This window comes from Aspergillus fijiensis (assembly GCF_003184825.1).
Source record: "Aspergillus fijiensis CBS 313.89 unplaced genomic scaffold BO72scaffold_21, whole genome shotgun sequence".
Lineage (NCBI taxonomy): Eukaryota > Fungi > Ascomycota > Eurotiomycetes > Eurotiales > Aspergillaceae > Aspergillus > Aspergillus fijiensis.
Genome location: NW_024468997.1, coordinates 384,932 through 408,810, shown reverse-complemented (window position 1 = coordinate 408,810; position 23,879 = coordinate 384,932). Strand labels below are relative to the sequence as shown.

At 54.3% G+C, this 23,879-nt stretch overlaps 8 protein-coding genes across 8 annotated transcripts; 4 read left to right on the top strand and 4 right to left on the bottom strand.

The window, feature by feature from the left end:
• Positions 1-169: 169 nt before the first annotated feature.
• Positions 170-5,246, bottom strand: BO72DRAFT_458596 (CHAT domain-containing protein; the record flags this gene model as incomplete). Its single annotated transcript, XM_040946382.1, has 8 exons — positions 170-1,755; positions 1,811-3,293; positions 3,350-3,436; positions 3,492-4,169; positions 4,201-4,246; positions 4,528-4,551; positions 4,952-5,036; positions 5,105-5,246. 8 exons carry the CDS (start codon positions 5,244-5,246, stop codon positions 170-172), a joined length of 4,131 nt encoding a protein of 1,376 aa, XP_040801707.1.
• A 1,190-nt stretch (positions 5,247-6,436) lies between these two features.
• On the bottom strand, positions 6,437-7,081 carry BO72DRAFT_509030 (peroxiredoxin-like family protein; the record flags this gene model as incomplete). Its single annotated transcript, XM_040949313.1, has 1 exon — positions 6,437-7,081. One exon carries the CDS (start codon positions 7,079-7,081, stop codon positions 6,437-6,439), a length of 645 nt encoding a protein of 214 aa, XP_040801706.1.
• Positions 7,082-7,813: 732 nt separating this feature from the next.
• On the top strand, positions 7,814-8,956 carry BO72DRAFT_468348 (putative NAD dependent epimerase/dehydratase; the record flags this gene model as incomplete). Its single annotated transcript, XM_040946890.1, has 4 exons — positions 7,814-7,855; positions 7,904-8,434; positions 8,489-8,830; positions 8,891-8,956. 4 exons carry the CDS (start codon positions 7,814-7,816, stop codon positions 8,954-8,956), a joined length of 981 nt encoding a protein of 326 aa, XP_040801705.1.
• A 47-nt stretch (positions 8,957-9,003) lies between these two features.
• Positions 9,004-10,718, bottom strand: BO72DRAFT_377217 (uncharacterized protein; the record flags this gene model as incomplete). The annotated part of the gene is made up of 3 exons (XM_040941251.1): positions 9,004-10,006; positions 10,059-10,566; positions 10,628-10,718. The coding sequence occupies 3 exons, from the start codon at positions 10,716-10,718 to the stop codon at positions 9,004-9,006; spliced, it is 1,602 nt and encodes a 533-aa protein (XP_040801704.1).
• A 1,406-nt stretch (positions 10,719-12,124) lies between these two features.
• Positions 12,125-16,576, top strand: BO72DRAFT_447828 (non-ribosomal peptide synthetase). Its single transcript, XM_040944646.1, has 2 exons — positions 12,125-12,448; positions 12,515-16,576. Exon 2 carries the CDS (start codon positions 12,607-12,609, stop codon positions 16,435-16,437), a length of 3,831 nt encoding a protein of 1,276 aa, XP_040801703.1. The 5' UTR covers positions 12,125-12,448; positions 12,515-12,606; the 3' UTR covers positions 16,438-16,576.
• A 279-nt stretch (positions 16,577-16,855) lies between these two features.
• Positions 16,856-17,407, top strand: BO72DRAFT_447827 (nuclear transport factor 2 family protein; the record flags this gene model as incomplete). Its single annotated transcript, XM_040944645.1, has 1 exon — positions 16,856-17,407. One exon carries the CDS (start codon positions 16,856-16,858, stop codon positions 17,405-17,407), a length of 552 nt encoding a protein of 183 aa, XP_040801702.1.
• An 861-nt stretch (positions 17,408-18,268) lies between these two features.
• Positions 18,269-19,618, top strand: BO72DRAFT_527523 (putative NAD binding Rossmann fold oxidoreductase; the record flags this gene model as incomplete). The annotated part of the gene is made up of 5 exons (XM_040950110.1): positions 18,269-18,553; positions 18,616-18,727; positions 18,793-18,894; positions 18,963-19,024; positions 19,085-19,618. 5 exons carry the CDS (start codon positions 18,269-18,271, stop codon positions 19,616-19,618), a joined length of 1,095 nt encoding a protein of 364 aa, XP_040801701.1.
• A 648-nt stretch (positions 19,619-20,266) lies between these two features.
• BO72DRAFT_477267 (uncharacterized protein) lies at positions 20,267-23,829 on the bottom strand. The gene is made up of 16 exons (XM_040947430.1): positions 23,662-23,829; positions 23,548-23,583; positions 23,409-23,484; positions 22,843-23,347; positions 22,554-22,786; positions 22,247-22,505; positions 22,178-22,200; positions 22,052-22,124; positions 21,874-21,995; positions 21,713-21,826; positions 21,591-21,659; positions 21,401-21,542; positions 21,209-21,349; positions 21,080-21,151; positions 20,485-21,015; positions 20,267-20,414 (listed from the first exon to the last, which is right to left on the bottom strand). The coding sequence occupies exons 1-16, from the start codon at positions 23,804-23,806 to the stop codon at positions 20,352-20,354; spliced, it is 2,604 nt and encodes an 867-aa protein (XP_040801700.1). The 5' UTR covers positions 23,807-23,829; the 3' UTR covers positions 20,267-20,351.
• Positions 23,830-23,879: the final 50 nt, after the last annotated feature.

Genomic DNA, 23,879 nt, shown 5'->3' with positions numbered 1-23,879 from the left:
TCATTCGCTTCTGGATGGCAAGTGGTAGCCAGTGGTACCGTGAGGTTGGCGGCTATAACAGCAGGTATGAGGGTCGAGATACGCGGGATGAACACTTGATGACAGCCACCTATCTCTGCACTATCATGCTCCGACATGCTGCTCAGCGAATATCATTTTGAACACAGGTTCAAGCCCCATTGTGGGTATACAATGCCCAGGACATTGGACTGTCATAATACTGCCGTCTGATTCTAAGTGTTGCATCATGAACCGCCTCTGCTACCGCACGATTCGGATCAACCAGAGTAGTAGCCAGCCGCCTGATCAGCGCCTCATAGAAAAACGCCGCCATGTACACGCAGACCTGATCGTTTGCTGGCCATAGGGAGCCGATGACATGCGGAAAGCCTGCAATCAAGAACCCAGTGGTCACATGTATTCCCTCATCGCGCAGCTTCTCGGCGCGATTCTCCGCGGTGGAACAGGCAGACAAATACGCAATCCAGGCACAAGACGTCGCTTGATCAAGGAGCTGAGAGACGGTTAGCTTGTCCACCACGAAGCCCGAGCCACTCCTTTTCTTCAGAAGCATATGACTCTCAGCCGGGTCCTCGGGATCCGAGTGCCCGTGACAGGCAAAATGTACCAGCTGGCACGTCGATATTTGGGCAAGAATCTCGTCGGCAGAAGGCTCAGCCATATGCTTCACATGCATGGCGTGTCTGACAGTATCGATAATAGCTTTGGCCTCCCGGCGGACCCCATGGAGTGTGCCATGACCCGGGGTATCCGCCATCGTGGCGATCAACAGAGACGGGCTGTCCTTGGGCTGGACGGGTGCCTGGGCCGCCCTTCGCTGAGCGTTACGCCGGGAATTTTGAAGAGTCTTGATCGTTGGGGTATATGAAGATATGACGCGGTCGAGACAATTCTCGTTTGCCGTGTTCTCATCCTGAGGACCGGTGGTGTAGTCCCCGGCGGCGTGGAAGGGGAGTCCACTCGCCGCACCCACGCCAATCCACCAGACTCGGCTTTTGTGACGAGAAGAGATGCTGTTATGCGACGCGAGCAGCTCAAGGATTGGCTTTACACAAGTGTACCAGAGCCATGACAGGAGATCCACATCTTGCGCCTCTGGCGGCAGATCACTCTCTAGATCTCTGGGCCCTGACTTCCAAGTGCACCGCATTCGCAATAACTGATGACGAAACTGCGGTACAGAATGGCTGATCATGCTATCGAGCGGTAAATGTTTGATCCAATCCGGGGTGATCAGAATAGCATCGGATGACATGCAGGTTACGTTCACCACAACAATCGGCCCCTCGCGGGAAGAGTCGATAATATCCGGAAGTGTTACCGGCTGCAGGAAGTTCTCAAAGCCCATCCTCTCACGGATGCGACTCTCGCACTGTTGCAGAAGTTGGAATGCACCACGACGGTTGTTAGTCGGCTGCGGCTCATCCACATGGATATCACGCAAGGCCTTCTCCCGAAGCATGTTATATTCCAGGCCAAGATCCTCATGCACCTTGTGCAAGTTCGACAGGTCTCTTTGAAGGTCAATCAAATCGCCAATCAGAATACCTCGGCTGATCTCAACTTTCAGAAGTGCTTCTGTCAGAGAGCCACTCCGAAGTAATGCGACGCAGGTGTGACCAGCGAGACCGGACAGGCTTTGCAGATTGTAAGTCTTGTCATCATGCTTCAGGTCGCGGCTGCTGATAAGAGGTATCAGCGGAAATATGATTTCTTCTGCGAGTCTTCTAGCCGCTGTCCAGTTTAGGTGGTGTATTGCGTGATGCATGACGCATGAAGCACCTCGTACACGATCTATAGGCAGGGCTTGATTGATCAGATTCATAGCATCGCTGGAAGCTCCGCAGTCCACGACGGTAGGCTGTAGTATCGTTCGTGCGAGAGGCCTTCGCGAGCCAGAGGTTTCCCATTATCAACCGATTTGAGCTCGTATCGTCAACATTCAGACCAAAGAAGGCCTCCATTGAGTCGATTGCTTTGTCAAGGTCGGCGATATCGTGGGTCAACCCATAGAGATCCTTATATAGTCCACCAAGCGCACATAAAATCTGTTTCTTGTAGCGTGGAGTGAGACCATCATACGAATGAGCGCGTATATTCTCTACTTCCTTGATAGAGGCTCGCAGAGCCTGTGTCTGGTCAGTCCGGTCTGGATCTTCTGTTGCCATCCACACCGCCCTTTGTATGATGAACCCTATTTGTTCGGCGCTACCACTGATCGCGGCATCTATTGCTGTGTTTGTCAGCTCCTGTGCCTTGTCGTGATCCTCGCGTCGTCCCTGACGATGCCACCTCGCCATGAAGTAATTAGCCGTGTGCCACCTTATTATCGAATCGTTCTTTGACACCTCCAACGAGAGGGATTCTTCTGCCCTGGCGATTGCGAGATCTATGTCCCTGCTATGCCCCGTTTGAAGGTATCGTCGATAGTATTGTTCACAAAGGTTATGAAGGAGCTGCAGATATATTGTTGAATTGACCTCCGCGAGGGCAATAGCTCGCTCCGCATTATCGATATGAGTGTCAACCTTTTCACCTATCGCCAGCTCGGCAGGAATGTACGCCATATGCTTCTCTTCCAAGCCACTTGTCATGATTTGAACAAGGAAATCCTCCTTTGGAACTATGTGGCGAACCTCTTTGAAGATATCCCGGGCCTTTTGCAAGTCATCTGTGTTCCCGGTCTCATCGTACCGCGTGATATAGAAAGCACCAAATCCCAATAAGAAGACGAAATTACTATGCCCTCCAAGAGCCTCGATTGACTCGATTTCGGTGATGATCAGGTCGAGGTCTGTGCTTTGCTTGGCTCGTCCATATCGTATTTGCAGGTTCATAATCAGGAACATCCGATACGCGAGCTGCTCTGGCTTAGCTTGGACTGCCAATTGGGAGTATTCGATTGCTTTATTGAGACTTTCCTCTTCCTCTTGACTTGTGGCGGGTTGTCGTGCCTCGTACGCAAATGCAATACTTCTCAAGACACCTGCCCTTCCAGGGTCATTATCCGGCAGTCTCGACAGTTCTTCCTTCTTGCGGAGGATTCGTTCGGTGGCTGTATCTGACTTCTGGTGTCTGGATCTCCCGCTCTTTGGATCCATACAAGTCCACCAATTCTTGTCAGCATTCATAGAGGCGATAAAGGCATCCCTGGTCTGCACTGCTGCATTTCCGAGAGCCAATAGCGCTTGTTCCTGGATGAATTGTTGAATAGTTTTGCGTTTAGCATGAGGCCTTGGCGTGATACTTGTGGGTGTTGCAATCCTAGTTTTCTGTCCACCCACATTAAGTCCTGACTTTTCACACCCCCAAGAGTTTTTATACACACCTCGCAACTTTCCCCATGATCTGGCATCAGAACCGGAGCCGATATCGTTATTTGAGCTTCTTTGACCACATTTCTCCACCCTGGAAACTTTGATGATTCGTTAGCAGTTCTCCTGGTGCTTGGGACTACTGCATGAGCATACCCGCACTCTTGCCCAGATCACCAGCCGATCGCCTTCCTCGATGAGGTCCAGAAAGTGCTCGGCGCTCTTCTCATCTTCATTCCCGCCTCGCTTCCAGGTCACGACTTGTTGCTGCCATTGGGATTGAAGATTATTCTTCACCAGGGTCGTGCTGATATCTCCACTCGACTGGGCATGGCCCATGGGCAGATTCTTGAAGTATAGCCCTTGCTCCTGAATCCACTCGCCGAATTCCTCTGGACTCGATCGGACGTAGGCCGGGTCACTCAAGTCGTGGAACAAGTTGGGATCGGGTTCTTCGGCCCAGGCGCCTAAAATCGAGACTTCGAACCAGGACCAGAGCCCATTCTGGGGGTTCCCATATCCCTGATCGTGGCTGGTAATATCGAAGTGGATGGCAGAGACCTTGGCGGGGAGTGGGCGAGAAGCGAGGTATAACGCGGTCCACTGATGAGGGACCGAACTCGACCGATCAGGCGGGGGGAGACTCACCACTTCGTTCCTGCCCCCCCAGAGTGCGAGGCCTTTCAGCCTGGGGTAATTAGTCATCTTGAGTCGGGTTGCGGTGTTATGCGGATGATGGGGGAAGGAGATGATCCACGAAGAGGGGATAAGGCTGGCGTACGCAGTGTGATGGAACAGCTGGAGGCCTGACTCGGTCAGGCGGATACGTTGATGCTAGATTGACAAATGAGATCAGGCAGCTAACGTGTGGCTGAGACGCAGCGTTGATGAACTGATTGGTCGGGGATGATCTTTGAACAGAAAGAGATATCACTTATTTCTACCAGCCAAGGACTGTTTGATCTTTCTAGGCAGGCCTTGGCGCTGGCACTGCCACGTCATCCCATCTACTACATATTTGCTTTTACCCTGAGATATCGCTATATACATCAACCCTGTGTAGCATAGTATGACTGCTTTGGAGTATCAAGACTAACATAGTGCCTTGTAACACGCCTCCATTCCATATGAATAAAACTACATGCTAGGCTAGAGTGGCGATCGACCGACCGGCATACAGGTCAGCTTATACCTTGCATGGCTGTTGTCTTCAAATCTATGACATGTTCAAGAACGTTACATTTGGTTCTTCATTTACGTACAATGCGACAAATAACGCTCTCGCCACCTCCCATCAGTATTCATCCCCGCGTGGGCTGTAAAGAACCCAACCCGCCTATGTTGAATACGCTAAGCGATCCCTTAACAGCCTTCTTCCCCCACCTCCGCGCCCCACTCCTTTCATACCCACAAACACAGCAGGCCTGCAGACTCGACAAACTACGCCTAGGCATAGGTGCAGGCGAACGAACTCCACTGCTTAGGCTGGCCAATGGTGGCAAATGCCCCCTCCAGCGCTCCGCTGCTGGAGCCACTGCAGCCAACATCGCTAGAGAGAGAGATCAGTCCCGTCACACACGATAGCCATCCTTCCCCCCGTGATCGTAAACACTTACATCCAGAAGGTGCAGACATTGCCATCCCACACGCTGACCGACTGGACTTTATCATTCCAGCTCGCGTCCTTGCCGGCGAAGGAGACTTTTCGGGCGTCAGCATGCGAAGAGAAGGCGGACTCGGGGAGAGCCAGGGCAAGGGTGAGAACATACTGCATTGGTTCACGTTGGTGCTCTGGTAGTTTGTGCAGGTGCCCGTGAACTCGGTGCCGGTGCACATGGTGCCCCAGGTGATGGAGGCGGTGGCTCCGTGGAGGAGACTGAGGAGAGTGGCGGCGGCTGCGATGGACTTCATTGTGATAGGGGGTGAGGATGGTAGATGCAGGTAGGCAGATGTGATGTTGCAGTATGAGGAGGATTGGTTTGTCGAGTGTGATTGTAGTCAAACTTGGGAGGTTGTGAAGGGGTTTATATATTGTTGGGAAATGCCCCTGCTTACACACTCAACCTGGGTGTCTCTGCTTGAAAGACCAATATGGTAGGAGTCTTCTTTCTTCAGCCTCACGGACATGATGCGCGCTCGAGTCAGAGCATGCATACTTCGTATAGGTCTCAAAATCGAGTAGATTTAGCTGGACCCTTCAGAGCCGGATTAGGGCACGATTGACTCGGTCGTATTGCGAAGCTCCACTTGAATCTCTCATCAATCGGCTTGGTAAGCTTATGCCCTTTCTGCACGGCTTAGCCTCGTGAAAGACATCAAGCTGCATGTCTTCAACTAGACTAGACTATCTAAAAAGAGGCTGATACCCGAACTACAGAGTGGACAATGTTCCTGCGGTGGTTACGCCGCCCGCGGGGCTCGCCGAGCTCGGCGCAGCTAACCCAAGTAAGAGCAATCCGTCTCCGTGTCCGTCAGCGTACTAAACTATCGTACACGAACCCTTCGGCGAGCCCGACACTCCACTCTACTGACTTTGTTCCATATGACTCGGGTATGTGCAGGTAGGTAGCATCGACTGAGTCAGGTCGGGGCCTGACGATTGGGCTGGCCTGGAGTTCGCGGGGGTAGAATCAATCTATCTATGGTATTGTCAAAATCTCGGGGTTGCATTGTTGCTCTGAGATTCCGAGACCATAAGAGATCATATGGACAAGTGATATTGTCTAATGCAACAATCATCTTCCCGAGGTTGCACCGGTGATTGTTGCTGCGATGGTTTGAGCGTCCATTATGTCGACAATATGCTTCACGGCTGAACTAGGTGATTGACTCATGCGAGCGGGGTGTAAGGGCGATAGTGGCCGCGTACCCACGGCTAGAGGGGTGCAATATCGATGGAAATCAAACTATGGTAGGGCCATTAGTGGCTGGTGGCACTGCATTTTACGCATCGAACATGGAGATTTACTCAAGAAATTCTACCTCAATCAGAAGAAGTAACGTGAGACAAGTTCCATCAAATTGAGCTAGGCACAAACAAAGGCACTTCTAGAGAGCTAGGAATATCTACTATCTACCCAATAGTCCATAATATAACATCCCTAAAGAGCGCGGACCCACTCCAGAGCGGTCTCCGGCTCCAACCGCTTCGTGTAATCCGGGTCCAAGAACACATTGCGCACCACCCCGTCCGCGCCCACGAGCACGGTCGCCGGGATCGGCACCTCCAAGCTCTGATCGCCGTACTTCTTCTCCCAATCGACCCCGAAGCCGGCCAGGATCGGGCCGAACGCCTCGGGCTGCTTCCACACGATCCCCAGCTGCCGGGCGAGCTGGTTCCCCACGTCCGAGAGCACGGGGAATTCAAGGGCGTGCTTCTCCGCCACGGACAGGGAGGTGTCCGGGAGGTGCGGGGAGACGGCCGCAAGGGTGACACCCGCGGCGGTGAATTCGGGCAGGCGGGATTGCAGAGCGCGCATCTCGAGGTTGCAGAAGGGGCACCATTCCCCGCGGTAGAAGGACAGGAGGAGGGGGCCCTTGGCTAGGAGGCTGGCGCTGGTGACCTCATTGCCGGTGGCGTCTTTCAAGGTAAAGTCGGGGAGCTTCTGGCCGGGCTGAATGGCCTTGCTGACGTCGAAGGAGTCTTGCAGGGCTTGCACGCCGGAGTTGAAGGTGTCGATGACGGGGGCTGGGGCCGCCTTTTGGAAGTCGGCGTAGGCGCTTTGGAGGGAGGCTTGAAGAGACATTTTGAGGTTTTCAGGCGGTTTGAGCTCGAGAAAGGTCTGGGCTCATGGGAATGGAGACTTGGGATGTTCTGGACAAGTGGGTTATGTGATGCGATGGTGAGAAAAGTGGCATTGGGTTGGATATCGCGTTGCTCTTTATAGCTATCATCTTGCTACTAGAGCCGCACAAGGTCTTTGGCATGATGCATTCTTGCTGCTCAGCAAGACGATGCTTGGAAATCCAGGCGACATGAACATTAGTAAGTTTCGTGAGATCTACCTCAGCCGCAGCCGAAGCGTTGACGGAGATGTAGATTAGATCGGGGCCGTGGGGGCCGGGGGGGTCCCTGCCATCGGCGTCGCTTACCTAGTAGGGACTAGTCTCGCCGAGCTCGGCGAGGGCCCGCGCTGAGCCAATCACCGCACATTCTTGGACCCGGCCTTTGGGAAGGTTGGCAATGCATGCTTCATCAGCAGAATGTGAATACGAAGAGTTGGGTGTGGTCAATTCATGCAGACGTAAGGATTGAGGCTCTTGGACGCTTTCCTTGATTACCAATACTACCACGAGAGAATGAAAGGGTTGCTGGAAGTGCCTCATGAGCCTCTGGTCGAGGTAATTCGACACCAAAGTTATTCCAAAATGATATAAGAAGCTGCTTGACCTCGAATAACGGATAAGGAATCATTCGCCTTTCAGCACACCCAAGCTCTATTATTTCCGGCCATAAAAGTCCAGGAGAAATCGCTGAGATGTCCAAGTTGATTGCCATCACAGGTGTCACGGGAGTCCAGGCAAGTGTGCTTCCCACGAATCCAGGGCATCTTACTTACAATCTACAGGGAGGCTCCGTCGCAAGCACATACCTCCAGCTTCCAGGATGGAAGGTCCGCGGTGTCACCCGCAACCCATCTTCTCCCAAAGCCATGGAATTACAGGCGCGAGGCGTCGAGATCGTCTACGGGGACCTGAATTACCCTGACAGCCTGGAAGCAGCATTCCAGAATGCAACCATCATCTTCGGCGTGACTGACTTCTGGACAATCTTCCAAGACGCCGAGAGCATGACGAAGAAACAACCAGACCAGGACCTCACGGAATATTGCTTTGAAGTAGAGGTCCAGCAGGGAAAGAATCTGGCGGAGGCCGCCGCCCGGATTCCGACATTGGAACGCTTTATTTTCAGTTCCATGGCGTCCGCGAATAAGTGGAGCAAAGGAAAATTCCCCAGAGTCTACCACATGGACTCGAAAGCGGTGGTGGTCGAACATGTTCGAAGTCTGCCAGGCTTGAAAGACCGCTTCTCGCAGATCCAGGCACCGATCTACTTCAATCTGCTTTGGCAATGGGGTCTTCCGACAACACCAAAAAAGGTTTCGTCATCACTTGTTCTTCGTGAGGTTACGTTTATTGACGCTCTTCTCTAGCAAGCCGAGGGCTCCTATCGAATCTCCGGGGTTGGCCCGGCTGACATTCCCGTTCCCTTTGGAGACGTGCAAAACGACTTTGGTCGGTGTGTTAAAGCGGTAGCGGATGGACTTCCCGGCTTGAACCTTTTGGCTGTCGGAGAGTTCCTGTCATGGGAGGCGTATCTTGACATCTGGTGCCAGTCGCAGGGGGTACCGAACGGTGGCTACGAACAGCACACCATTGAATCATTCGAGAAGCTCCTGCCTGGTGGACTTGGTCGGGAATTCGGGGAGAACGTGCTTTTCGCGCAGCAGTTCGGCTATGACGGAGGTGATCCCACGGTGGTCCGACCCTCGCATGTAAGCAGATTGCCTTTGCCCGGATCCTGGAAACAGGACCAAGGTTCTAACAGGACATAGTTCGGCATCGAAATGACTTCCTTCAAGGAGTACTGCGAGCGAACCGACTTTAGCTCTATTTTCTAAAGCAAGCAATATGTATTCAGCTAGTGGTGCGATGGCCCATAGCGTCTTTACCTTGAGCATGATATTTGCAATTTCTGGCATCCTTTACAAGGTCTCTGTCCATCACATCTGACTTTCCGCTGGCGGCACACGCCGCAGGCATGCGTCATCCCCGTAGTTGAAGTTTCAACCTGTTCCTCGAGTGTCGAAGTCGTGTATTCGCAAGTATGGTTATGCTTGACACAGTTCTGACATGGTTGCTGCTTGTCACATTTCACCCTTCGTCGGCGGCAATGGAGACATGGCTGGAGCCTCGTTGTGTAGCGATGGGTACCTGGCGCATCTGTCAAGGACGGCGGAGAGGTGGATCGTTGGGCCTCCTCCCACAGCCTTTCTCCGGCATGATCACATGCACAATCCAACCAAGGGAAGGCCTTAAGCAGTGCCCGCAGAGAACGCCAGCTTGGGATTGAGGCAAGACTGACGACGGTCGCAAGCTTCTGTGCGAACCACGATCTTTCGATGGTGTGCTGCGCGGCTATGCCACCGATCGTAAGGAGCCACACGAGAAGCCCATTGTCCGCATCGAGTGTGTAATTATCAAATAGAGGTTCCTCGCTCAACTCCCGGCGCAGAAGCCCTGCGAGACGGGGAAGTGGCGAGCCGACAGGAGGAATGGGGAAAATGACCCCAACGCTAAATATGAGCAGGCCAAGCCTGCAGGCTTCATATCCGGGGTACCATTCTCTGTCGTCGCATTCCGCTCCTGTGGGCAGCGACATAACATGGAAGTGGACTAGGTTCCGGATGTCACACAACAAGCTGGTGTCGTGTGGTGCATTGTCGCCGTTCACATATGCATGAACCATGCTGCAGTACATGACGAAACCCTGCAATACGCACGCGAGGGCAAATGGTAGGCCAGCATTTTGGAATTTCTGCACCCCATGGTCCCACCATCCCCCAGACGAACTGAAATGGAACCGCCAATCGGGATTGTCATGCCCGCGGTTGGAATAGAATGGAATCTGAGGCTTGGTCAAGGTCAAAGTGGAGTTCACCAAGGTCCGGCTAAGTGCAAGATTAGCGAGGCTGCTACCAAAGAAACACATTAGGACCTTACTAGAAAATCGCCAAGGAGGCTCCCGGAATCCTGATCCTTTGGAGCCCGCCCTTCAGGGCCACTAGCTTGCAGAGGCCCGCCTGATGAGACATGTGCGGCACACGCGCCCCGTGAATATTGAGCCATTGTAGGCCTTGTAGTGGCGAATTGAATGGCGAAGAGCCGGTCCAATCTCGATCTTGAAAGGCATGATCCACTGCCTCAGTTAACATGAGAACGGCCAGGATACTTGCGTCTGTTACTGCAGTCGCAGCGTGCTGCAGCGCCTTGTTCGCTCTCGTCGCTGCCTCTTGCTGACATAACATTAACAACTGCTTGTTCTCCAAGACCATCGAGGTAGGTGTGCTCTTTTGATTCACGAGGCAATGCGTAAGCCTATGTGTGACGGCTGAGAACAGCAGCGCATTGAACAGCGCTGGGTTTTCTAGGGAGACGGGCAGCCAAGCATCCAGATAAGGGTTCTTGGCTCCTGAGCTCGGGATCATTCGAGGCGTCATGATGCTCAACCCTACAGCCAAGAATCAGTGGGGAGTAGACTTTCGGGGGGGTCTGTAATGCGGAATACATACGATACTGCAAGCAATTGCTGACGATGTCCGAGGGCAGTGTGGAGGGATATGTTCTGAAGGGGTCTATCTCACTCCCTGTGGCAGCACCCATCATCGGAAGGGTGGAAACACCATCTTTGGACGAACTCCGGATTTCCTCCACCTTGTTCTCGTGCTCGTTGAAAAAATCGTGGTTCTCCATGTGGGTGATCAGGCAGTGGTGATACCGATCTTGGTACTCCGTACAATACTTCCGCTTGGCGTTATCTGGCTCGAGATTGCAAGCTTTTATGTGGCTGATGGATGGAGATGAGGGGGTGCGGCTGGAAGACGCTCATGCCCCACGCTAGTCCTTAAGAGCGGCCGGTATAGCCGTTCAGCTGGTGCATATAATCCATCGGTAAGGCGGCGCTTTTTATATCGCTGATCGCTGTGGAGGAAGGACTCTGAAAAGTGTGAATTGATTCGGTGTTTCATGTCGGACAGCCTGAGGTAGGTAGGTAATGAATAGATGCCTCTGTCATGTAGACGAATGTAAGGGAAGCTGCCAATGGCAGAAACAGCCAAGCCAAGAAGGATTCCGGTCTACGGACGCCCAAGCACGCCATAGACGCAGTCACATGATCTGAAGGCGGTGACACCCTCTTCTATCATGGGATCCGTAGCGGTAGCTAAACTCGGATGGGTGACGATGCCTTGCTGATTTCCTTGTTGGTTTCTCGCCAACGCCTCGCAGACCCCATGAATTTTGATGATTTGGATAGTGTGTGGGAAGACTGAGGTTTGTGGGCTGCGAAGGCGCGAAGGCCACGTGTGGCTGCTTGCACCGGCAGTCGTTTTTGTATGGGAAATCTCAGGGTACCTTCCTGATCTGGGATAGAGCTAGCGCCCCACTATCTTTTCCTTCCAGGGCCTAGCCAGGTGTCCACGGTAGTATCCAGGATCATGATCCATGATAGCACCGTCATTTCTTGATCTTAATCTCAACAAAATCAAAGGCGGTGAGCAATATAGGCAAGAAGTCATGTGAGCCTGGAGGAGCTGGAGAATCAATTGCTGTAGCATCAGCTTCCTAAGCTTGGCTTCCTCAGCTTGGGTCGACTCTCAACAAAAACCGCCGCAAGCATGTGATTGCGAGCCCGGACCAACAGTTGACCCGCAATCACATGTCAGAGGCCCCACCTGCCAGCGCCTTCGACCAATCGATACCCGACGATAATAAGACGGAGGTCGGGTGGAACCGCTTGGCCCCCAACCAGCAACAACCAGCAATGCGGAGAGACCATGGGTAAGTTAGAGGTCAGGTGACTCGGCAAAAGAGGGGGAAGACTCGGGAGAAGGAGTGCAGTGCCCAGTGAGTCCACGGTGAGAACGAAGAGGGGCATCCGCCACTGATGCATGCACGACAGGGGACAATTTACGGCCATTTGCTACCATACCACCGTCATCCTTGATAAACCCAGTAACTAAAGTTATAAGTACCGGGCTGAAACTTTATGACACCCACCCTGATGAGTTGAAGACGTCTCGAATTCCTGGAGCAACCCACTTCACTGGATAGTCTGGCACTGGCGAGCCATGGATACCCAGTTTCCCAGATACGATCGATGGATCCATGAATATGGATGTTGGGAAGACTAACCCAAACCGGTTATGCCAGGATGTCTCGACTCTCTGCCCACAAACACACACCCCGGGGCCTTCCTCCCTCCTCCCTCCTCCACCGCTCTCAATTCTCTTTCTTTCTTTAAACACTCTGTCACTACTTAATCAACAACACAACACCTTCTGTCCTGCTCGGTGAGAAGAAAGCTCTCCTCCAATTCTTTCATCAATCTGCCGGTGAGTCTGCAGTGTAATGCAATCCTACCTATCACTGCATCAAGCTGACAACGCATGCCTGCCCAGTCCCTTTGAATACTCCCCGAGCTCCACCTTTCCTCTCGCCGACTCCTTCCTCCCTCTCATGCGTCCACCTTCTCTCTCAATTTAACGAAACCATGCCCTTCCTCGATACCACAAAAGACCTGTCGGCCCTATTCTCTCGCCAAGTGAAAGCGACCCCCGACGCGGTAGCCCTCGAGGATGACAAGACCACTTTCACATACGCGGAGCTCGATCGCGAGGTCGACTGCCTCTCCCGCCGCCTACGCACATATGGAGTGAGCCGAGATACGCTGGTGGGCGTGCTGTTGCCAAGAAGTGCCGATTATGTGATTGCCTGCTTGGCCGCCTTGCGGGCGGGGGGCGCCTTTCTCGTCCTGGAGCTGGCCTACCCGCCAGAGCTGCTGGCGGACGTGATTGAGGACGGCAATCCAGCTGTCGTGATCACTCACCGGGCGGAAGTGGGCAAGATCAAGAGCAAGGTGCCCTTGATTGTCCTGGATGAGCCGGCCGCCCATGCAAATGGTCACGCGACCGAGCCGGCTCCGCTGCCAGCCGACGATGATTTGGACCGACTGGCATTCGTCTCCTACTCGTCTGGGACGACAGGCAAGCCCAAGGGTATTGCCAATCCTCACCGAGCTCCAGTGCTTTCCTATGATCTGCGATTCGGGGTTCAGGACCTGCAACCCGGCGACCGTGTGGCCTGCAATGTCTTCTTTATCTGGGAGATCCTGCGGCCGCTGTTGCGAGGAGCCACCGTGGTGACAGTGCCGGACGACGCGAGCTACGATCCCGCAGCATTGGTCGACCTGCTGGCAGCGAGAAAGATTACAGAGACCTTGATGACGCCCACGTTGCTGGCGACCGTGCTGCAGCGTCATCCCCACATCGATGAACGTCTTCCCGAGCTCCGCACGCTGTGGCTAAATGGTGAAGTGGTCACGACCGATCTGGCCCGTCGCGCGATCAAGGCTCTCCCGCAGACTCGCTTACTTAACTGCTACAGTGCATGCGAGACGCATGAGATCGCCTGCGGGGATATTCGGGAGATCATTGATGAGGAAGCGACCTACTGCCCGGTCGGTCCGCCTCTAGATCCAAAGCAGATTTACATTTTGGATGAGAGTGGCCAACCGGTCGATGCGGGAGTCAGTGGAGAGCTCTTCGTGGCCGGCCCACTGCTTGCCCGTGGATACCTCAATTTGCCCGAGACCACCGCCAAAGCGTTCTCTCCCAACCCCTTTGATACACAGCCTGGGTCTCGCCTCTACCGCACCGGTGATTTGGCCCGGCTGCTGCCCTCGGGACTCCTCGAAATTACCGGTCGCGTAGGATCGATGATCAAGTTGCGAGGATATTCCGTGGTGCCGGCCAAGGTCGAAAGCGAGATTGTCAAGAACCTCGCGGTCGGTCACTGTGCAGTTGTCGCTCATGGCGAGGGTTTGGAACGGCAGCTGGTGGCCTACATCGTGCCAGACAGGAACGCTGCCGGTCGGCCGACAGTTGAGGTTAACGAGGCCGGGTACAGCCCTGCGGCGCGTCGCATTCTGGCGCAGTCCCTTGCGCACTATATGATTCCCGCTTTGTGGGTAGAACTGCCGGAACTCCCCACTCATGATGTGACGGGCAAGGTTGACCTCAAGCGCTTGCCTCCCCCCAAGACTGATGTTCACACCAACGGTAACGGCAAAGCGGCGGATCAAGACCCGATCACTCTGGACCAGGTCGCAGCCTGCTGGGCTGCAGCTCTCAAGACATCCAAGACTCTTCTAACTGCTACGGATGACTTCTTCGACCTAGGGGGTCACTCTTTGTCGCTTGCTGACCTTTCTTCACGCCTGTCCCGGCACTTTGGCTTCCGGGTCCCCATTGCTCGGCTGGCGGAGACCACAACCCTGGCTGGCCACTTGGAGACCGTCCGTGCGATTCGTGATGGACACACAGCCGCAGTGCAAGCTGATCTTCCAGCTGTTCTGCGTGCGGACGCTACTCTCGACGATGACATCCGACCTGCGAACCCTGCCACGATTTGCTCCATTGACAAAGCCAACACTGTCCTTCTAACGGGCGTGACTGGTTTCCTCGGCGCTTTTCTGCTCCACGATCTGCTGGATAACACCTCCGCCCAGATCATTTGTCTGGTGCGGTTTAATGAGCCTGCGAATGATGATCAGCCCGGGGGCGTGGCACGCATTCGCCGGAACCTTCTTGATCTCGGCTTGTGGCGCGATTCCGTGATGGAGCGTGTAGAGATTTTGCCAGGAAACCTTTCTCGCACACGGTTCGGTCTTTCAGCGAAGGCGTTCGATGAGCTGGCTGCTCGTGTCGATGTGATTGTGCATGCTGCGGCTACCGTTAACCTCGTGTACCCCTATGCTGCCCTGCGCGGGCCCAACGTGGGTGGTACGCGTGAGATTCTTCGGTTGGCGAGCAAGAGTGGCGCCACAGTGCAGTACGTCTCCACGAACGGGGTCCTGCCCGCCTCGGGCGAGAAAGGCTGGCCGGAGGACACGTTGTTGGATGTGGAGGATGTTCCGACCAAGCTGCTCGATGGATACGGACAAACTAAGTGGGTCGCGGAGCAGCTCGTTCTCGAGGCCGGCCGTCGCGGTCTGCCCGTGAAGGTCCACCGTGCCGGCACGATCAGTGGACATAGTACTACCGGTGCTGCCAACGCATGGGATCTTCTCTCCGCTTTGATTGTGGAATCGATCAAGTTGGGCTACGCCCCTGAAGTTCAAGGTTGGCGCGCGGAGATGACTCCGGTGGACTTCGTCAGCAAGGCCATCGTCCATCTAGCCACTCAGACCCATGCTGAGCAGACCATTTTCCATTTGGGTGACCCCAAGCCCGTTGACACGCGCGATGTGTTTGCTGCTCTGAACGAGCTGGGCTACCCCACAAAGCCTCTTGGCTGGGATGAATGGGTTACCCTGTGGAACGAGAAGCGCAGTAACGTCAAGGGTGGTGACGGTGGGTTCACCGTGGATATCCTCCGCAGTGGTATGCCGACTGTGGAATTTCTGCGGGACATTGTCGTGCTGGATAACGCGGCCACCCGACCGTTCCGGACATGCGTGGAACGGCCGAAGGTGGACAAGGCGCTGCTCGAGACCTACACCCGTCACTGGTTTGCCAGAGGATGGCTGTCAAAGCCTCCTGTGCGCCAGCAGGCGCTGAACGGAACTGCGCAGCTGGTCAAAGGTCCGCTTAGCGGCCGTGTGGCTGTTGTCACCGGCGCGTCATCCGGCATTGGTGCAGCAGTGGCTACCGCTCTTGCACGCGAAGGTTGCCATGTTGCTCTTGCCGCTCGTCGTGTGGAAGCTCTCGAGTCGTTGCAGAAGCAGCTGGCAGCCCACGGAGGCAAGATTATCGCGAAAAAGACAGATGTCACGAACAAGGCACAGGTGGACGCTTTGTTCCATGATGCCACCCAGGAACTCGGCCCTATCGACATCCTCGTCTCCTGTGCGGGTGTCATGTACTTCACCATGATGGCCAATGTGCAGACGGATGAATGGGAGCGGACGGTGGATGTGAACTGTAAGGGTCTCCTGCACTGCCTGTCGGCTACGGTCCCGGGCATGCTGTCCCGCGGCGCCGGACACATCGTGGCCATTTCCTCTGATGCCGGTCGGAAGGTGTTCCCGGGTCTGGGCGTGTACTCCGCTAGCAAGTTCTTCGTGGAGGCTACTCTGCAGTCTTTGCGTCTGGAGACCGCCGGAACGGGACTGCGCGTGACGAGTGTGCAGCCTGGCAACGTTGCCACAGATCTATTGGGGATGAGTACAGACGCGGAAGCGCTTAAGAAGTATGGCGAGCCGTCGGGGGCGGAGGTTTTGGCTCCGGAGGATATCGCCAATTCGATTGTGTATGCGCTGCGCCAGCCCGCACATGTTTCTGTTAATGAGGTGTTGATCGAGCCCCGGGATGAGCCGATTTAATGGGTCAATGATGATAGACTATAGACATGCATGAGTGATGCAATGAAGGTTTCTTGTTTTCCCAATGCTTGGTATATCGCATCACGTATTAATATCTCAGAGTTTATTTTCGATAACCAAGAATTTTACATTTTCTCCTTCAACTTAGGTCTCACCGTTTCTTCGGCTAATCAGTATTTCCTACCTCCTTTTCAAATAAACACAATACACCACTCACCGCATTGCCTATATCCCCTTCAATGGGCCTAGACTCAGACCCATATTCGAGCAGCCCCGAACCCAACAACCGACACATTCCACTCAACATTCCTTCCAACCACCCCGATATGTTCAACTCTGACGATACATAAGACAACAGAACCCACCGCGTTCTCCACGTATGCACCTACCTCCCATCCACTCCAGCACTCGATTCAAGATGTACCTCCAATCCCTAACCACCACCACCCTCCTCTTCCCCCTCCTCCTCCTCACCAGCACCCACGCAACATCAACCACCCCATCCCCGAACACCGACGAATTCACCCAACTCAACTGCCCCAACACCACAACCCCCACCGCGACCCCCGCCGAGCAACTCGCCGCGTGGACCACCTTCACCAACCTGATGTACACCGAGCACCGCCTCACCGACGCACTGAGCCACTACGTCGCCGGGAAATACATCAACCACTCACCGCTGGTGGCCGGCACAGGCGTGACCGAGACGGCCGCGGAGCTGACGAACCTCGTGCCAGACGTGACCTCGCAGCTGCAGCGGGCGTTCGTGGGCTGGGACGCAGCGGGCAATGCGTTTGGCGTGGCGCATACGCGGGTGATCCCGAATCCGAAGGAGGATGGGGCGGAGGGAGGGGAGTCGGCGCTCGTGGATATTATCCGCATGGTCGGGACGTGTATGGTGGAGCATTGGGATGTAGAGCAGGCAGTTGGTTCTAAGGGGGAGGGGGGAAATCCGATTGCTTTCTTTTAGGGTGTTGATTGTGTTGGTTCTGGGGGTGTTAGGAGCGAGCTGGGGTGGGTTGGGGGTGAAGGGGTGGTGTTATGTTTGAGGTTGATGCTAAATGTTGGGATTTGGTTCTTTGCTGGGATTGGGCTTGGGGTCTATATTATATACGTGTATACTGGGAAGGTAGAGTGATATAATTAAGGGTGATCTTTGATATGTTTGCTCTGTGGGTGGTGGTATACTACATTTCTTGGGTAGCTTACAAGCTAGCTGCCTATTTGATTTCTGTTCTTGTAAACATTCTTTCTGGTAACTCTATGTACAATCTGTATGACATCTGTAAGGTCATACATGGTGAACCTTAGGATTGTATAGAGAGTTTAAGTATTTTGATTTCATTGGCTAAATTCACAACCAGGAATATATACAAGTAGTGTGGTCATCTAGTTCTACGGATGAGGTAACATTTTGGAAAATTGATCGAGCACTGTGGGCTACCTTAACAAGTGGATACCAACCTGTATACAACTAAGACAACCAATCATTATGTAAAATAGCAGTCGCTTTTTATCATCCATGATGTAATTCTACTCTGGTTGTGAACTGAATCCAACCGCCTTCTACCCGTGCGATGTCCGATCGGCCCAAACAAGAGTCGGACTTAAGCTCGTCTACCGGGACGCACCCGACGTCGGACCAAAGCATCGGAGATCGGACATCTGCCATCCCCCGTGTGCAGCATTCGCATCGTCGGGCCCTGAGCCGGGGCTCCCCGCAACATTTTCTGGGGAAGCGATCTTTCAGAAATGGAGATAAAATGCAAGACCTCCCACACAATCCATCACTCCTTCCTCCAGACAAACCACAACACACACAATCATCAACATGACCACGCAACCGCGCCTCAAACTCGCCCTGATCGGCCTCGGCCGTCTGGGAGCCATCCGCGCCGAAATCCTGGCCTTCAAGCAGCCTCGTATTGAGCTTGTCGCCGCCTGTGACACGAAACCCGGGGCTGACGAATGGGCGGCGGCCAATCTGCCTGCCTCCGTGAAGTTTTTCGCCGATCCAGAGGACTGCATGAAGAACAGCGGTGCCGAGGCCGTCCTGATCTCGACAGCAACCGCTACCCACGCGCCTTTGATTATCAAAGGCCTTGACCTGGGTCTGGTGAGTTCTACTGCCCTTTGTCAATCTCGAAACTGGGTTGCGGACTGACACACTCCGTCCAGCATGTCATGTGCGAGAAGCCGATCTCGGTCGACGTGATCACCACCGAGGAGGTTCTCGCCAAGGCTGCGTCCAAGCCCCACCTCAAATTCCTGGTTCCCTTCTGTCGACGATGTGAGTGGACTTCAGCCCCCTGTGCTGTGACAACTAGTGTTTAGGGGTGAGCTGACCCGCGCTAGATGATGAGTCGTACCGTCAGGTGAAGCAGATGGTCGAGGCTGGCGCACTCGGAGACGTCCACGCAGTCGAGAGCTCTTGTCTTGACCAGCAGGACCCTACAGGTAAGTTTTCACCTCTCCTTGTCAGTTCGTACCTGTGAACCCGTCCGCCTAATCCACCATGCCCCTAGGCTTCTTCGTGCGCTTCTCCGAGCAATCCGGAGGTATCTTCGTCGACATGGGTGTTCACGATGTCCGTTCCCTTTCCCTGTACTTCCACCTACACTCCCCCATGCTAACCATAATCCTGCAGATCGACATCGGCCGGTACTACCTGGACGTCAAATCCGGCCTCACCAACCCCAAAAAGCAAGTCAACCGGGTCGTCGCGGTGGGCCAACAGGCCGTGTACGGCGAGCTCTCGAAGTACGGCGACGCCGACAACGGCTGGGGGCTGGTGGAGTTCGCCAACGGCAAGATCCTGACCTTCCACCTGGGGCGGACGCTGACCAACGGGTTCGAGGGGATGACGCGCGTGTGCGGCACCAAGGCGCACTCGGTGATCAACGCCAACTCGACCATCAACCGCGTCGAGGTGCGCGACGCCCACGGCGTGCGCACCGCCACCACCCCGGACGCCTTCGTGCTGTACGACAAGTCCTTCCTCAAGGACCTGGAGGAGTTCGCCACCGCCTGCCTCGACGGGGCGCCCTTGACGTGCGCGCCCGAGGACGCGTACGAGGCCGCCAAGATCGCCACGGCGCTGCAGTTCTCCTTCCGCCACGGCGTGCCCGTGTACTTTGACGAGAATGGGTTGGCGATTCTGGATGCGGGCAGGAAAGCATGATTTCAGCATCTTAGAGGTGGCTTGGGTTGGTCAGAGTAGCGTTTTGCATGTTTGTTTTTGTTATGAGTGGTGGACGCATAGAACTGGGGATTACGAATCAAAAATATGTGCATGACATTTCTTTCGGTTCGAGGCACCTAGAATTCGTAGAATCGACACTTTAGGCTTGATCTTTCTAGTACTAGAGTCAACATATCTCAGAACAACATGGCGTTACTCAAGGCTGGATTTGCTTGCACGTGGCCAGCATCTTTCACTTATTTAAAAATCTTTTGTGATAATTTTAAATCTCTTGACTAATTCTTTGGACCGGGCGAAACATTTTCAAGACCAGGGAGAAACACGCGAAAATACAAGTGTGTTTCTTGTCGATACTGGAATGTGATGCCGTTCGCTTACGCCTCACATTTCACTCACTCTTCTCCTATCAATGAATCTCTAGAATAAACTAATGCCTCATCTTCTCCGTTCACCGACACACTTGAATCCAGCATGTCATGTAGGTGTTTTCTCCATAGGTCCACAAGAAACACAGATCGAGTGATTGACTGGCCATACGTAGAATTGATATACATATATGCTATCTCATTACAACGCATAATAATAAGCTCGGAAATCCGGCAAAAATGCACCTCACCATATCTGCAGGCTGCTAGTAAGAGGTATAAACGAATCATTAGTAGCTACACAAAACAAACCACTCCACCGCCAGAGTTTAATGCGATCCATCCGCCTAGCCCAGCGGTATACTTCCCAACAGATCCTGAAGAAGCATCGGATCCCAAAAGTCTTGCAACTTCCCCGATACGGAACACGTTAGCTATCGCACACCCAAGCAGATAGAGGACAAGACAGGAGGATCCCACCAGCTCATTCGTCGAATCCGGCGTCACCACCGGCAACGACGAGCCCGCCACAATCATCGAAGGATCACGCTGCAGCACCCCGAAAGGATGATGATGGAGGTCATTCGGCGACGGGTTCGAGCCCACGTCAATGCCATGCGGCGAGTCGGTGGGCGTTTCATCCGCCAGCTGGATCGTCGTCCGGATCGTCTGCCGGCCCTGGCCCGCCCGCTCGATCAGTCGCGTCCGCCAGCCCAGCAGCTCGACGTCCTCGCTGTCCTCGCGGTCTCGGTCACCCCGCCGGCCTGCATCATCCTGCGCAGCAGCCGGCTGCGTCGACGCGGAGGCGATCTTGGCCGACGCCCGCGCGCGCAGCCTCGTCAGCCACTGCAGGTTCCGGCCGTAGCGCGGGGTGTTGGCGCCGTATTGGATCAGCGAGGTGAAGAGGTTGATTGCGGCGTCGAGCTGGGTCAGAGCGAAGGCGGCCATGGGGTTGCTGGGGTCGCGCAGCACGAGGGTTCCCAGGCAGAGAGCGGAGCCGAAGACATGGTACTAGAATAGAAAGGTGGTTGGGAGAGATGTTCTGGCCCGGAGAGAATGGGGGGGATGCGCCTACCCAGAAGTTCCATTGTCTGGTGCTGACCGCGGGGAAACGGGTGTGAATGTCGTCGACAATTGCGATGATGATCTGAGAGTGTCAGCTGGAGCGTCTTGCATGTTGGACGAGCGAAGATGGAAGGCTCACGGCGCAACGCTCTATCACGGTCAGAAATGAAGGCGCGTAGACGGATCTCATCCGGTCGTTGATATCGTACAGTGCTTTCGCATAATATGGTCGATGGAGGTTGATGATCGTCTCCGAAATGTTGAGCGCTAGATTCATTTGCTACCGAGTACTTAGTCAGACAATCCAACTTGCCATGGGAAAAGGACGAACCTGAAAAGAAATGGTCATTGATCTACGGGAGGGTTCGGGCGATGCCTCGATTGCTGCTTCGACGTGAGGGTAGCGAGAGGGCATGGACAGAAACGCGGCTCGACAACGAAGGGAAAACGGCAGATTGCGCTCAAATTCGCCGCTACAGAGCGTCAGTTTTCAAGTCAGACTGTGGCGGTGGGGCACATACAGTCTAATGTCGAGGTCGGTCACAGCTGAGTACGGTGGTTTGTGCACCTTCATCGCCATATGGAGAATTCTGCGGGCTGGTTAGATGTGAGGCATCCTCGGGACGACAAGAGAAAAACACACTCGGACGAAAGCTGCGAGAGCTCAAATCGAAGGATCGAATAGCTCTTTTCACCGGTTGCGTTCTCCGGCTCGGAAGGGAATGCGACATCGCAATGCTCCGGATTCATGGCGCATCTGCCTGAGATTAGACATATCATAAGACCTGCACGGGGAACCCATACGGCCTCGAGAAGCAATGTGCCTGGAAGGTGTCGGCGGCATTCAACTCCCAGAACACCTTGCGTCTTTCCTCAATCACATCCGGCGGAAGATTCCAGCGGGCACCGTCTCGATGCATACCCATCTAGACATATAGATTATCCATCAGTGGTGAACTTCACTTGGAGCAGTTGTGCTTACCGCTTGAACTAACCGCATGACCAGGCCCCAGAGCGGCCAGGCATTGTCCCCTCGGCCCCCTTTATCTAAATGTCTAGACCAATGTCAGTGAAAGAATGGAAATTGCGGAGCCACTCAGTAACGTACAGATGCAGATGCGCCATCAAATGCTGCTGATCGTTAGCAGTGAAAGATAGCGACAAGCTCAAGACTCACTAAAGTTTGTAGTCCGGCGACCATGTTGTTGGATAGGAAGCGCCCTTTCACCAGAGCCAACTCCGAGAGATGCAGCCAGTCCTCGGCAGATGGATCATAGTTAGGCATCTCAATGTTAAACAAGGTGCCTTGAGCCAGGACGATGAACACCAGCGCAATCTCCTGCGGATTGACCCGCGGAGACACGGAAACTCCCTCGGCAAACTTGTAGATGCGGTCGAAAGTCTTCTGGAAACTGGCTTTGGGAGCAACATCATGGCTGAAGCATTGTCAGCGTTGCCTCGTAAACCCCGTCAATCACACTCACTGCCAAGCACAATAGCGATAGTACGATCCCACCAATGTCTCCGCCTCCTCCTTGGTGGGCAGGCGGGAAAGCAACTCCCGAGTACTGACGTGTGAGGCTGCCACATTGAACGGAAAGGCGATGGGAGTGGTACCGGGAGTCAAGCGGTAGGGCTGGGATGGAACCGAATCTGGGATCTTTGGGGAAGGAGCGCGGGTCACCGGGGGACTGTCCGATGCGTCTTGGGTTTCCGACTACATAGATACACATCTCAGTGGCTGTGAACGAGGCTCCAGCAGAGATGACCTACCTCTTTCAACCATTCACTGCCGGCCGTCGGGCCCAGGTACTTGGACCGGCCTCCTTTACCCAACATCAAGGTGCCGTAGGAGCCGTTCTGTCCGGCAACGCCAAGGGGCTGTGGGACGGGATTCTGGTAGCCACTGTTCCTTCGATCGCTGGGCCCAGATAGGCTAATTCGGCCCGAAGCAGCTGAAGAGGATTCGTGCACAGGGTCGGACTGTAGCGCGTGGTCGAGAAGGGCGAGTTGTTCAAAGTCATCCCGTCTGTTGCCGTTATGCGGTGGTTGCCGTGAGTTGCGGCCCGAATGGTCGGCGGACCCCTGCTCCGCGGCAGTGATATGGGCCTGACCGCGATGTTGTGAAACATCATGTTGAGGGGGCGTGTCCCAGATGTGTATGGATGGATGATCCAAGCGAGGAATGTCGGGTGAACGGGGTGCATTGTCTTCCTGGGTAGGGGGATGTTCAGCTTGTGCAGGACTCTTACGCTGCTTTTTGGGTGTATCAGATCCTCTGCCATAGCAGCCAATCAGTATCATGCAGGCATGCATAAGCACATGGGACGTGAACAAACCGGGACGGTGTAGTGTCGGCTGCACCTGGGTTACAGAATGAGGTCCGGCGTCGGCGGACACAGTTTGAGCACGGCACTGCAATGTTCCTTCTTTCAGCCGGTGGGCACGGTCTCCATACGTCAAACTCAAGTTACTGACACTGCCGATCACATTTCATCTTCAGCCGGCGACATTCTGCAAGGGTTATTGGAATCAACCTTTCTGTACGTTGTACGTTTGACCGTCACATTCTATGAGGGAAGCGGCACTGACCTGCACAGCTGAGGGATGGGCGCTGTCTTCGCTGTTTTTTGGTCGGTCTGGGATCGTCATCGGCCTCATGGCTGACTCTTCCCGATGGTTGGGAGCGGTCCGATCCTGGGACGTTGGTCATCATGCCATATGAATCGGGTTGCATGAATGAAATGCAGTGAAGTGACAGGCGGGTGTTGTCGATGACGGAAAGCCGAGGAGGGAGGCGGGAGAGGCGA